Source organism: Chamaea fasciata, unplaced genomic scaffold (assembly GCF_029207755.1).
Source record: "Chamaea fasciata isolate MVZ Bird 193981 ecotype frontalis unplaced genomic scaffold, bChaFas1.0.hap1 SCAF_2, whole genome shotgun sequence".
Taxonomy (NCBI): domain Eukaryota; kingdom Metazoa; phylum Chordata; class Aves; order Passeriformes; family Sylviidae; genus Chamaea; species Chamaea fasciata.
Window position 1 is genome coordinate 75,539,043 of NW_027094087.1, and position 12,991 is coordinate 75,552,033.

General features: G+C 42.7%; 1 protein-coding gene across 2 annotated transcripts in view; it reads left to right on the top strand.

The window, feature by feature from the left end:
* Positions 1 to 11,539: 11,539 nt before the first annotated feature.
* HS6ST3 (heparan sulfate 6-O-sulfotransferase 3) overlaps positions 11,540 to 12,991 on the top strand; it is a 272,840-nt gene continuing 271,388 nt past the window's right edge. Inside the window, exon 1 of one of the 2 annotated variants that reach the window (XM_066176365.1) lies at positions 11,540 to 12,072. In XM_066176365.1, the coding sequence (XP_066032462.1) occupies positions 11,540 to 12,072 (533 nt within the window). The remainder of the gene's footprint in view (positions 12,073 to 12,991) is intronic. The other variant, XM_066176366.1, reaches the window with a different exon arrangement.

Here is a 12,991-nt window from a genome sequence, read left to right on the forward strand (position 1 = left end):
TCTATCCCTTTTAAACTGGGTCAGAATTGCAATTGTATTTCCACCTGTGCAGAGTGCAGACTGCATCATCCAGAATGCTCCAGTGGCAGCATGTGCTGGGAGGCAGGGCTCTTTGACAGCAGCTCCTGGCTCAGGCTGAATTACAGACTCAGCAGAAACGATTGTCTTGAAAGGCAGCATGGGTTCTTGAAGAGGCAACTTGTGCAGTAACTCCCTGTTCCTGGTTTTACATGGAGCAGCATTCGGGTCACAGCAGAGCTGGGTGCCAGCACCAGCTGGCTTGCAGGCTTTGTGTGACTGAGCAGCTGGCAGGACAAATCTTGTGTTTATTCCTCATTTCCCATTGAATGCTAGCGCACCTCTAATGCAGAACAAAAACTACAATGCACTTCTTGAAAGAATCACAGAATCATAGAATAGTTTGGTTGGGAGGGGCCACCAAAGATCACCTAGTCCAATCCCCCCTGCCATGGGCAGGACCACTTTCCACTGGATCAGGTTATTCAGATCCCCATCCCCACAGACCTTGAATATTTCCTGGGATGGAGCAACCACCGCCTACTGTCCAACCCATTCCAATATTTCACCAAATAAAAATTACTTTCCAAACCCTGTGCATTGTGTTGTTTTAATTTCAGAGTGGTGACATGGAAATAATTACACCTGTCTTTTATGGTGCTGTGACTCTTGACTGGACAAGTGCTGAGCAACATGAGGTGACCTTAAAGCTGTCCTGCTTTATGCATGAGTAGAACAAGCTGGCCTCCGGTGCAGTCATCCAGCCTAAACTATGTGGTGCGATTTGGTGTGCTGCTTATCCAGAACTTGGTTTACACAACTTGCTTAGCATTACTGGGTAAAGTTGCTGAAGTTGCGGGCTGCGAGCTGTGAACTTTCACCTGGGTATTTTGAACATACGTTATGGTCAAGTGAAAGAGTGCCCCAGAGCCTGTTCAAGTCAGAAGATAAGGAAATTGCAACCATCATCAGAAGCTGCAGCCTTAGAGAGAAGAAGAGAAATGGCCCGTGTAGAGACAGTGAAGGGACCTAAGGAAGAATGGGAAGACCCTAGTCAGAATCACAGAATCATGGAATGACTGGAGTTGGAAGAGACCTCTGGAGACCATGTAGTCTAAACCCCTGCTAAAGCAGATTCACCTAGAGCAGGTGCACAGGATCATGTTCAGGCAGGTTTTGCATATCCCCACGACCTCTCTGGGCAGCCATGTCAGTGCTCTGTCACCTCCACAGTAAAGAAGCTTTTCCTCGTATTTAGATGGATCCCCCTGTGCTTCATGTTGTGCCCATTAGGAGCTTAATATTACTCCTGGTCCAGTCAGTTGCATGAGGGGTGAGAAACTTGTAAGGGTATAATTGCCCAGCAATTTCTTCGTTTGGGGTCCTTTTTTAGAGGCACCCAGCTTAAGCTGTAGCACTATTTGTAAAAAGGACTTCATAGAAGAGTCTCTTTTTGGCTTATTGATTTAGTGAAAACCTCGTCGAACGCTGCTACAGTGGCTGGCGTGCGTAATACCCGTAACAGCTATTCTGTGACTCTTAAGTGTAATTTACTTTAATTAAAAATTTGTGTAGCTAAAGCGAAACAGAACAAGCTGGCTGCTTTATTGTGTGAAATATGATGGATTTGTTTCCAGTAGAACAAATTTCAGTGCTGCTTTTCTCATTTTGCTGTGTCCCTCCTATTGGTTTGTGCTTTTGTTAATGTTAGAAGCAGACAGCAGACGAGTGTTTCACGTCTGTCAGGGGTCATTTCAGCTCACTTCCTAAAGTGAAAAAGAATACTTATGGACAGGTAATCTAAAGCTATTCTTTCCAGTAATTTATGCTAAATATCTTTAAAAGGAAAATAGAAATATTACTTTTGAATTGCACAAATTAATATTTTATGTCATTTTTAGTTAGTCTGAGCATATAAAATTTTCAGGTTTTATGATTTACACACAGAGATAATTGCAATCTATTTTGTGAAGGCAGCTTTAAAAATCAATGTAAAAAATAACAGTTACATGTAAATCAAAGAGAAGCAAAAAATGCAGTCACAAGCTATTACAAAAATAAAGTGAATTTATTGCTCAAAATTTTTATGACATTCTGTTTTTAAACCATTAAGAAAGTCCTTCAAGTTTAATCCAAACTGGAGAAGACATATTTCCATGCACATATATGTGACTTTCCAGGCAAATTTATACTAAAAGAACACAGTGAGAATTAAAGCTCCCAGAAGAAAAATAAAAATTATGATTCCTGTATCTCTGAAGTCAGCAAGCTGTATCTATCAATAAATTATAAAATGTGTGCTTTAAAATGTTCATGGAAAAGTAAGGAATTACAGTTTTTTTAGCACTGGAACATACACATATAAATTAAATTCCAGATTTGTAGTAGCCTAGGATATTTCTTTCTCTGGCACCAGCCAGTCAAAAATCCAAGGAAGTGTAGTCCCAGAAAAATAAGGAGTCACTGAACACTTAAATGAAAAGTTGTGGTTTATAGCCATATACAAGGTGATTAAAATATGCATATTTCTGGAGCTTTGCACCTGTGTATTGAAGTGATTGCACATAATTAGCAGTGTGATTATTAAATATGTTTTCGCATGCCGCATATAATTAGACTTACAGAAACACACTACATTTAGAATATTTTAATGTAGATAAACTTTGAGGGCAAAAATGAAGTGTTGTTAAAGAAAAGCAAATTGTTTAACCCTTGATGTGCCAGCTGCTGCTACCTCTATCTCCTGTCTCCTTCTGCTGGGAAGAGCAGTGGGATGAGCTTCCCCCCGTGCCCCCCCCCCCCCCGCCCCCATCCCTACCACTGCTGAAGGAGAAATGTGCATCTCCAGATTAATGGGACGCTGATGACACAGAAAGGAAGAAAAAAAGAAGGCACCAAGATTAGTGCTGGATGAATGCTATCTTGATGCATCCTCTTTTGAATAACTTTGTCTCTGAAGTAAAATGATCATTGTAAATTAAATAAAATGGTCACAATTCTATGTGTTTACCATATGGTAATCACACAGAATTAACTAAGGGAAAGTTATAATTGTGATAAAGATAGGTTTCTGTCTGGAAAACGTGGCTTTATTTTGGTTTCTTGTTATTCCTTGACCCTGATTTCCTACATTAAATAAAGTTAAATCAGAAATTCACTGCTTGCAGTGGTTATTCGCATTTGATATACTGCTGTTCATACTATAATTTTGATAACTGGCAGTTGTCAACAAGAACTTACTATAGTGTAGTAGGTTCATAAACTTGGGCCTTCTGAAACGATTAAGGTTAAATGATAGGTCTACTCTGTGATATTAAAAAATGAAAAGTGAGATCCTGCCTGCTGGAGGCCCCATGAAATTTTTTCAAAATAATCTTTTGAAGAGTCTTCCTTTCAAAAGAAAGTGTAAGCTCCTATTTTCCCCACAGTTTTGCAATAAATTTGGGGTTCCCAACCACTTTATTAAAGAAAAGCAATTATAAAATGTTTGGACAACTTGCATCCTACTATCTCTTAGCAGCTGGGAGAGATGATGATAATTGTGCTGAAAGCATCTGTATTTAATTAAAATACATTTATAGCATGTAAATTTTTATGTTATAAGCATCAATTCAAACATTTTAATGCTTGTCAATTCTAAGTTATGCTTGCACAAAGCCATGGAAAAGGGTACCGGGTTGCTAATTATTTTACAGATCAGATTCTGGGATTTCACTCACCACCAATGGTCTGCAAGCCACAGTGTGACCACACTGCTGTGGACCATCTCTGCCTTCTCTTACCAGTGCAATTCTTATTATATTCCAGTTTTTCTTTTTGCCACAAGATGACATGCAGTGTTGGTAATTTATGGGTACATGCTTCTCGCTGAACCAGTTCAATGTGAGGTGCCCTTAGACCCCTTGGCCAAACAAGTGGCTTTGACCAATCTGTATTTTGATCTCCTTCTTCTGACAGCCAAAGAATTATTCCCTTATTTTTTGCCAATTCTTAATCTGAACACTCCAGCAATCTTCACCTCAATTCTCCCTCTGAATTTACAGTTTATTCATCTGAAACCTGTCACAATGTTGAACAATTTTTCTTCCCTCTCATATTTCTCACCTAGTCACTGGTCTGTTGCAAATGGACTTCAAGGCCAACAGATCCTTCCCTCTGCTGAGGCTTAGGAGAACTATTTTTGTCTTGACATTTGCTGCCACAGGTTGCCATTATAGGTGAAAATTCCAGGTTCTCATGGTAATTACAGTTCCCAACATACTTTAATCCAAGATCATAAGATCAATTAGTGCCAGAGACGGATGTCTCAAACCGAGACTTTAAACTGAATATGAGTTTCTAACCTCTCCCCTACAGGGCTAGTCACTTTTCTGAGCTGTGACTGTTGTAGGTTGGCCAGACTTGAGGTAATAGGAGTAATTCTGCTGCAGCCTCAGCTGTGAAATAACTTAGCTCCCTTCAGCACTAAATGGGAATTCCTCTCAGCCTTTTGCAGAAATCCAGCTGAATTTTAACTGATGATGGGACCAGTATTTCACTAATCTTGGGAGGAAAATTTTAAGAATAAATATTACCATTCCTATATATTATGAATACACAAAGAGAAAACATTAAGTCTTTTTATGGCTGTGTGTTAGGGAAGAACCACTGATTGCATGCTTTTAGGTGCTTGCAGAATTATAGGTAAATAAGAAAGAGTTGAGAAAAATCCCCAAAGAAAAGGACTGAATTGTTCTAAAAATTCTCATAGCAGCACATTAAAAAGTGAAGTTCTTGAATTTAAACTTCAAAGGGTCCAGGTTGACTTTCTGAAAAGAATCCAAGAAAGGTCTTGTGTGAAATAGAAGCAACTCAAAGTGATAGCAGTTCTCAGCTTGCTGTGATTTTCACTAAGGAGTTGGAGGTCAGTTATAAAAGAAAGGTTCAGACTTGCAGACAGCTGTGAAAGCCAGATAGGGGTGCTAGAAGTTGAGCCTGATCTACCATTTGCCATGTTTTTTCTTCATTTTTCACCTGTATCCCACAGAGATCAGATGAAGGACTCAGAGATCATGCACTAAAGAAATGGGTTTTTTTCCATTTTGAAGAGGGAAACTTCTTGGAAAATTTTTTGTTGTTTCTAGTGGGACTTTTTGGTTTTGCTCTTAGGGGCTTTTTAAAAATTTATTTATGTTTTTTTTTTTATTTTTACATTACCCCCAAAGACTGAAAAGATTAAAAAAAAAAATAAAAGAGAGAGAGAGAGAGAGAGAGAGGGGGAACGTTTCAGATTTTTTTCTCTGAAGACACCCAAGCTGTGATGGGGATTTGGATCAAGATAAGTCTATTTCTGTCATGGCATATCTAGAAGTCTGTTTTGAAGGAAGAGACAAGATATGGCCTTCATAACTTTGAAAACCTCAGTAATTTCACTTCTAAGCACAAGCAGAGATGCTCAAAATAAACTGATAGTTGAATAAGTGACGTTTGATGGGCCCGTGCACATTCAGAGCACCTGAAAGGAAGCAAAAACCTTCAGTGTGATGCTAGGAGTAGAAAATGCTTCTGTGACGCTTATCACCAGGTGGCAGTATTACACAGCCCTGCAATTCCCATACATTGCCGTGTGAGCCCTTTTGGGGTCTTGGTGGGACTGTTGATAGGGATATTTATTAGTTTTCGTTTGGCAGGAGGAAGCATGCACCAATTTCAGAAGAGCTGTATCTCTCTGTGCATTGACCTCCCTGATCAGAGAGGAAGCTGCAATATGAAAACTCGCGTGTTGACTTCACAGACACTCTAATCTTTTAACAGTGGAGTTTATCACATGCTGCTAGACTGTTCTTTACTAGGAAAACCAAAATACCATATGAAAATTCAGTAGTGATATCTTTCACGTGGTTATCAGAGTGACTGAGTCTGAAACATCTCCCTCTGGACCTAAATGTGGAAAAATAAGTGTGGATGTTGTGCTGGTGACATGCCTTTCATCTGTAACAGGTACCCAAAAGCTTCTCTACACTCTAGAGTTTTCATCATAAATATTGTAGGATTCAGAAGGCTGAGGGCTGGAAGGAATATGTGTAGGTACACTTAAGGTTTTCTATGCACACAACATAGAAATGAGACAGAAGTGAGAGAAGAGTTTCCTGTGTCCTGTGAAATGCTTTCCTCATGCTGTCTTCATGTTGCAGATTCTGATTGTAGATAGCATACACAAGCACCCTGTGTTTAGGGTCTGGGATTATAAAAAAACCACCCTGCATTTCATACTCTTTGCTTTCTCCTTTTGGCTGCTTGTCATTTGATATTGCATCTTTCAATAATTGGAATATTTCTCATTTCACTCAAAAGTATCTTCCCAGTCACTAACTCTATCTGGCCACATCCTGAAGCCACACACATCTTTTGAATGGCAACCAGAGCAGCCAGAGGCCCTTTGTCAAATTAACTTAGCATCATCCTCGTTTCAGTTGGGATTATAGCTAGATACCAGCAAGGCTCCCTGAGTGCCACTCCATTTGTCTGGGCAGTGGACTCCAGTAAGCCCATATTTTGTCTTACCTGCCAGAGATTTTCTGTGCTAGCTAACACACTGTAACTTCACACTGAGTTTTGTAAGTGTAACCTGGTTACACCACAGTACAAAATACAAGAGGGTGAACACAAATTTTTCTTGCTTAAATTGAAACCTGCAAATGCTCAACAGTGTTGTCTCCATTAGTAAATTAAACATGTTCAGAACCTGTCTTGGGTACTGAGGCCAAATTGTATGATATTGTCTGACCTACACTGAAGCTATAATTGTGGAGTGCTGGTTGGAAATGCTTTCTGGAATGGTTAACTCCCAAATTATATTCAGGACTTGTTTGATAGCGTGCTAGTTGGCACATGCCCAAACATAGTTAGAACATTTCATCATTCTTTTTTCTGCTAGATGCCTCTGTTGCAAAGCCCAGGAGTGAAAGAACAAAAGGTGACCAAGTTTACCTGGTCGAAAGGGAATCTGCCTTTAAATATCTTGTTTTGGTATTATCTAAAAAACGTAGCTCAAAGTTTTCAGATATGTTCCTTTATTGGAAACTACCTTCACAACCATTGTAACCTAAATAAAGGTATTGAAAGGTATTGTATTAGTTCTATGAGGAGTTATATGGCTGTAAACAAACAAACAAACAAACAAAAAAAAAAAGAAAAAGAAAAATACTAGAATGTTGAAAGCAATGTAGGATGTTCCAGTTGTCCAAGGTCAGCATCTTATGGAGGTGGAATTATGACTACTCAAAGCATAAGATAGCTGATCATTTCTCTCGTAAGGAAAACATGCAGCAATGGGGTGTAAGGAATGACTTGCAGAAGCTCCTGCATATGGACTGGCACGTATGAGACATTGACTGCAAACATTGTTTTTGTAGTGGTTGCATTCTGAGTAAAGGAAATTAAAGGTGGCCAGAGGTTTAATAAAATTATTACATCCAGAAAAAGAATGGCAAGCAGGAGGAGAAGTGTGAAGTAACAAGCCTTATGCTGAATTGCAACTTTACAAGAAGAAGGACTGCTGGCAGTATGATGCATAAATTGTTTTACAAGGAGAGTAAGGCACTCAGTGTGCCATGGAAATGAAAGTTTGATAAGTGCACATAGTAGAATTTAATCTGATGAAAAATAAGGGGGGTTTACACTTTAAACATTGAAGGAAATTAATTCCAGACAAATTACTGAAGTTAGCATTCATTTATTAATTTAACAATTTCTATCCTCGTGATAAGGGAAACACCTGGGACTTGCTGCATGATGAAAAATTGGTTTATTGGAAACCTCAACTGGCTACAAGTATTGAAACAGCTCAGGTCAAGCAGTGATAAATAATTTAAAGAAACCAGTGTGAGGTAGGTGTCACTTTAATTTTACATTAACAGATCTATTAGATGTTAACCTTGTCAGACATGTAATTGCTAAATGAAATAATTTTTTTTGTACCTTTGCTTCATAAAATATCACTTGTTTACTCATGCATTTTGTACAAACCTTGATGTTGGCACTGACAATATTTCACATGCCAGTTGCTTCAGACTAGCAAGTACTGTATTATCCTTTAAAATATATTGTAAGTATGCCAATTTTTATTTTTAGCAACTTGGAAAATGTGTTGAGTGTTACCTGGGAATTGCCAAGGACAAGGGACATACTGCACTGGAATTCTAAAATATTTTTCTGTGCAGCACTTTCACATATTAGCCTGTTTCTGGTAGAAATGACAGTAGATTTAGCATGTAAATTTTAACAGGTGAAAGTATTCTACTGAAATTGTCACAAGGAATATGTCATTTCAGTATTATTTTATTTGAATGCTTGGTGGGTGAACTCTGAGGTATCTGCTATCAGCATAGGATCTTAGAGAATTACGAAAAAAATTAGAGAATCCTAAGTCTTACATGTAACTGTTTTATTGTGAAATCCACATAAACTACATTGGTTTTGTAAGATTATCTCAAAATTAGCTTTTAACTGACTTTGGATTTTCCTTGTAGTTAAAGTCTTATTGGAGATGTATAGATGAGTTACATTTGAAAGAGAAAATGTTGCGATTGAGCAGTGTTTGCAACTTTTAGGGCTTCATTTTGAACCCAGTCATGATCCCATTAAATCAGTGGGAACACGACTGTTTTCAAAATGACCCTTTTCATTGCTTCATTGATGCTAAGGAGTTATAGCCACGGACTTGCAAAGAAGCTAAATGATTTTATTAGAACTTAATCCCACAGGGACTTGCACAGTAACGTGGGCCTCTATAAAGAGAACATAAAATACTACCAAATGAAAACTCTATGTTGTTGGTTGTGCCGTGGTTTGTGACACCACATGAAGTGTTTCACAGACCGTCATTAAGAGCATTCAAATTTGTAAGTAAAAGCCTGTCTTTGAAAGCTGCATAAAAACATTGATTCATGTGGCACTGCAAGTAATAACTTCTAGTTTGAGAAAAGGAGAACCTTTTAAAAGTCAAGTTTTTCAGCTAAACATCATTGTAAATACTTTTACTTTTATTGTATATCTATTCCATTTTTTAATCAGTCTTCATGAATCAGTAACTGTCTTGAGTAAGTTTAAATAAATAAGAATTTAAAATTCTACTGAAATTGAGGGTTTCTCTGTTTAGCAACTTTAGTTTTGAGCTCCTTTTCATGGAGATGAAAGTACAGTGTAAACAATCTGGTATTTAATGAGAAAATCTTAATTTATGATCTTTGTGTATCATGCTAAAAGCATCAGAAGAGATACTTGAGTCTAGATCCTTTAGCAGCACTTTTATTTCAAATTAATTTTGCCATATTTCTTGTTAAGTAATGAATAGGCTGAGATGAGAACAAAATGCTTCTGTATCTTACAGATATAAATGTTTAAATTTCTGTGGGATAGGTTTTGTGTCACCTAGTAAAAGAAAAAGGCTAAAAGACAACCTCACTAAGTCCACACTTTGGAGGGACAGGGGGTCTGAAAGAAGGTGAGCATGGTGGTGGCCAAAGCAGAGAAGAGAGTCTGGTCTCCCTAGAGAGATGGGTGCTCTGCTGCTCATGCTAGCAAAGATTACGGTGATTTTTCAAGGTGAAAAATCTGCTTTCTTCTTCAATATGTAGAAAATAGTCAATGAGTGTTCATCTCTTGTCTTTAGAGGAAGAAGGCTAAATAGGTGTTTTTTGACACCAGACTCCAAATTCTTCTTCCAAAGGATGAAAGGACTTCCAGTACCATGGTGCATGGCTGTACAAGGGTGAATTTCACCAAGTAACCCATGGCATTGTCCTTAAAAGATTTCACTGACGGTAGAAGTGCATCATCTCTTTTCATGTTTTGACCCAAAAATTTGCCACTGTCAGACTTTTACTGGTGTAATACCGCAACACTACTATGGGACACTGGGAGTGTGAATGCATGTGTGGTAGATGTTTGGAGGTGGGTGGTGTAGGCTGTTGTTCTTGTGAACACTTCACTACATTTACAGTTTGAGCTCCTTCTGTTTAGACTATTTCCTGGTAATTCTTATGATTACTGCCAAGCTTTATTGGGAGCAGATACTCCACACCAAAAAATCCAAGTACTCTTGGTTTCTATATAAAAATCTTCAGTTTAAAATACATTTGTCTATTTTTATAAGTTCTGAAGTTAAGTGGTCCCATGGGAAGGCACTGTTATCAATCTTGTGGAGGTGAAGCTGTCTTTAGAGTCGGGCAAAAAAGTTGCTTTAGCACTGTCAGAGATCTAATTAATCCCTCAGTAAATAAAGGCATTCTGTAATTAAATAAGCGAGATGTGCAATCAGTTCTAAGACAAAATGCTTTGCATATTAATATATTGTAATCCAGGAGCCATATGAGGCTTGGTTTTGGATATGAAGTGCTTGTAAAAGACTTTTAACATTATGGGGAGCACACTGCAGGGAAAACAGCAGGGGTTTTTTTTGGGTTTTGGGTGTTTTTTTTTGTTTGTTTGTTTGTTTTGTTTGTTTGTTTTTGGCAAAACTCAGCTGAGTGTGATCTGCGGGCTAAAAATTTGAACATCTATTAAAAAAAAGATAATTTTCACTAGGGAAAATAACACCGTTTCAGGATGTGAATTGTTGTAAATACATGAGAGAGATTGAAAAGTAACCTTTTAACATTTAAATGGAGCAGCTGCGCTGCCGGGGAACCGATGTTGTTGCCTCGGGGAGGTAAAAGTGTTCTGCAAAGGGGGTTCATGGTTAGGGAGTTTGTGCTCCGAAGACTGCAAGAACCAGCAGTGCCGCGTACCAGCTAAGCTACAATTAATTAGTTAATTTGTGAGGAGGTCAGTCCGACCTCCTTGTATGAAGCACTTGGGGTTATAATCACGGGCGAAGCACCGCGAACAATACCAGACACACATTTCCTAGTGGAAAGTGATGGGAAATGAGGAATTTAACGGAGACCCGCTCACCTGGCTGCACCTCCGCCCGTCCCATTGGCTGTCAGACGCCCCGCCTCCGCACTCTCATTGGCTGCCACCGCCTCCCGCCCCGCCTCGCGCGCGGCCGGTCCCGGTCCGGTACCTGGAGGGGAGAGCGGGGCGCCTCCCCCCGCCCCCGCCGGGCCTCCGCGCGCTCCCATTGGCGGAAGGGCCGGCGTGCTGGACCCGCCCATTGGCTGGCTGGGCGGCCGGCCCGGTCGCGATTGGCCGGCAGGCGGGGGCGGGGCGCGCCCCGCCGGGAGCCGGGCGCTGTGTTTGGGCTGGAGTTGCGGCGGAGCGGGAGCGGAGCTGTGCGGCCGCCGCCGGGCAGCGCGTTCCGGGCACGGCGCTCGGCGCCCAGCCCCAGCCGCGGGCGGCGGGCCCGGGATGGCCGCCTCGGGCGGGGTGCGGCGCGGCGCGCTGGGCTGAGCGGAGCGAGCCGCGGCCGCCGCCTGCCAGGACCATGCCGTCGGGAAGGGAGCCGGGCGCACCTCGGCTGCGGGATCCGAGCGGGGCGGCCGCCCCGGCAGCGGCCGGCAGCGCCTGATCTCGCGCCGCGCTGCCCCCGCGCACCGCCATGGACGAGCGCTTCAACAGGTGGCTGCTGCCGCCGCTGCTGGCGCTGCTCTTCCTGCTCATCGTCTACCAGTACGTGTCGCCCGCCTGCCCCGGCGCCGCCTGTCCCCGCCGCCCGCCGGCGTCCGCCGCCCGCCGCGGGGGGGGCCCGGAGGAGCGGGAGGAGGAGGAGGAGGCGGCGGCGATGCCGCGGCTGGCGGCCAAGTTCCCGTTCGCCCGGGGGGAGCTGTGCCGGCGGGTGCGGTTCGACATGCGGGGCCGGGACGTGATCGTCTTCCTCCACATCCAGAAGACGGGCGGCACCACCTTCGGGCGGCACCTGGTGCGCAACATCCACCTGGAGCAGCCCTGCTACTGCCGGGCCGGGCAGAAGAAGTGCGCCTGCCACCGCCCGGGCGGCGACAAGGACACCTGGCTCTTCTCCCGCTTCTCCACCGGCTGGAGCTGCGGGCTGCACGCCGACTGGACCGAGCTCACCAGCTGCGTGCCCGCCGCCATGGAGCGCCGCGGCTGCGCCGGCAACCGCACCCTCAGGTCAGTGCGTGCTTTCCAGATGCTCCCAATCACATCCCGCCTTTCCCAGCGCCGTGGGAAGGTGCCCTGGCAGCCGATCCCGCTCCCCAGCCCCTGGGCGAGAATTGTCCGCTGCCGTCCTCAGTAAGAAACAAACGGCGGGGCAAGGCTGGTGTTCCGGGGGAGGTTCTGCTGTGGGCTTTTGCCTTCCCGGTGTTACCTGTGATGCTTTCGCTTTACATCGTGCTGATTCCACGTAGCGCGCATGCAGCTGCCTTTCGTACGGGTTAACGCGAGAGAAACTCCGCTCGTGTTCCCCCAAGTTTCTCCTATCCGTTTGTCCTTTCGAAACTTGGCTTTAACAAATCACTACGCTCTTCTGCAGCAAGAAGAGTGCCTCTGCAGAACCTGATGGATCGTTGCAGCTGCTGAATGCTGTAACTAGCGTTGTTCGAAGTATCCAGAAGCCCCTAAACTCTCAGCCGTGTTTCGTGTTGAGGGATAGGCAGGGTCTGTGCTTCCCGTGCTGTGCTGACCGCTCGCTCGCTGTCCAAGCTCCAAGTCGGGCGACCATGCGTGGCAGGCTCTGTGCAGGGAACGCTGTACTGGCAAAAATCGCACTGTGAATGTCCCTTTGATGATCTGATAACAGTGGGAAAGGGAATTCTGTGTGTATGCTTCCTCTCTGCATGTTACAGTGTAGTTTTGTTGGGTCTTGTGAAAGATCTTGTCTGTTCTAAACATGCAATAATTGTCAGATGGGTGATCTCTCTTGATAAGAGATACCTCTTGGTGATTCAGTAAGTTTTGGTCTTTGTTCTGGTCTATTTACCGTTCGATCAGATTATTCAGGCTAGCATTAGAACCCGTTTTTATTTGTTTGATTGATTTTCGACATGTGTATTAAGAAGTTATGAGCCGAATTCACTCTTAAACCTCT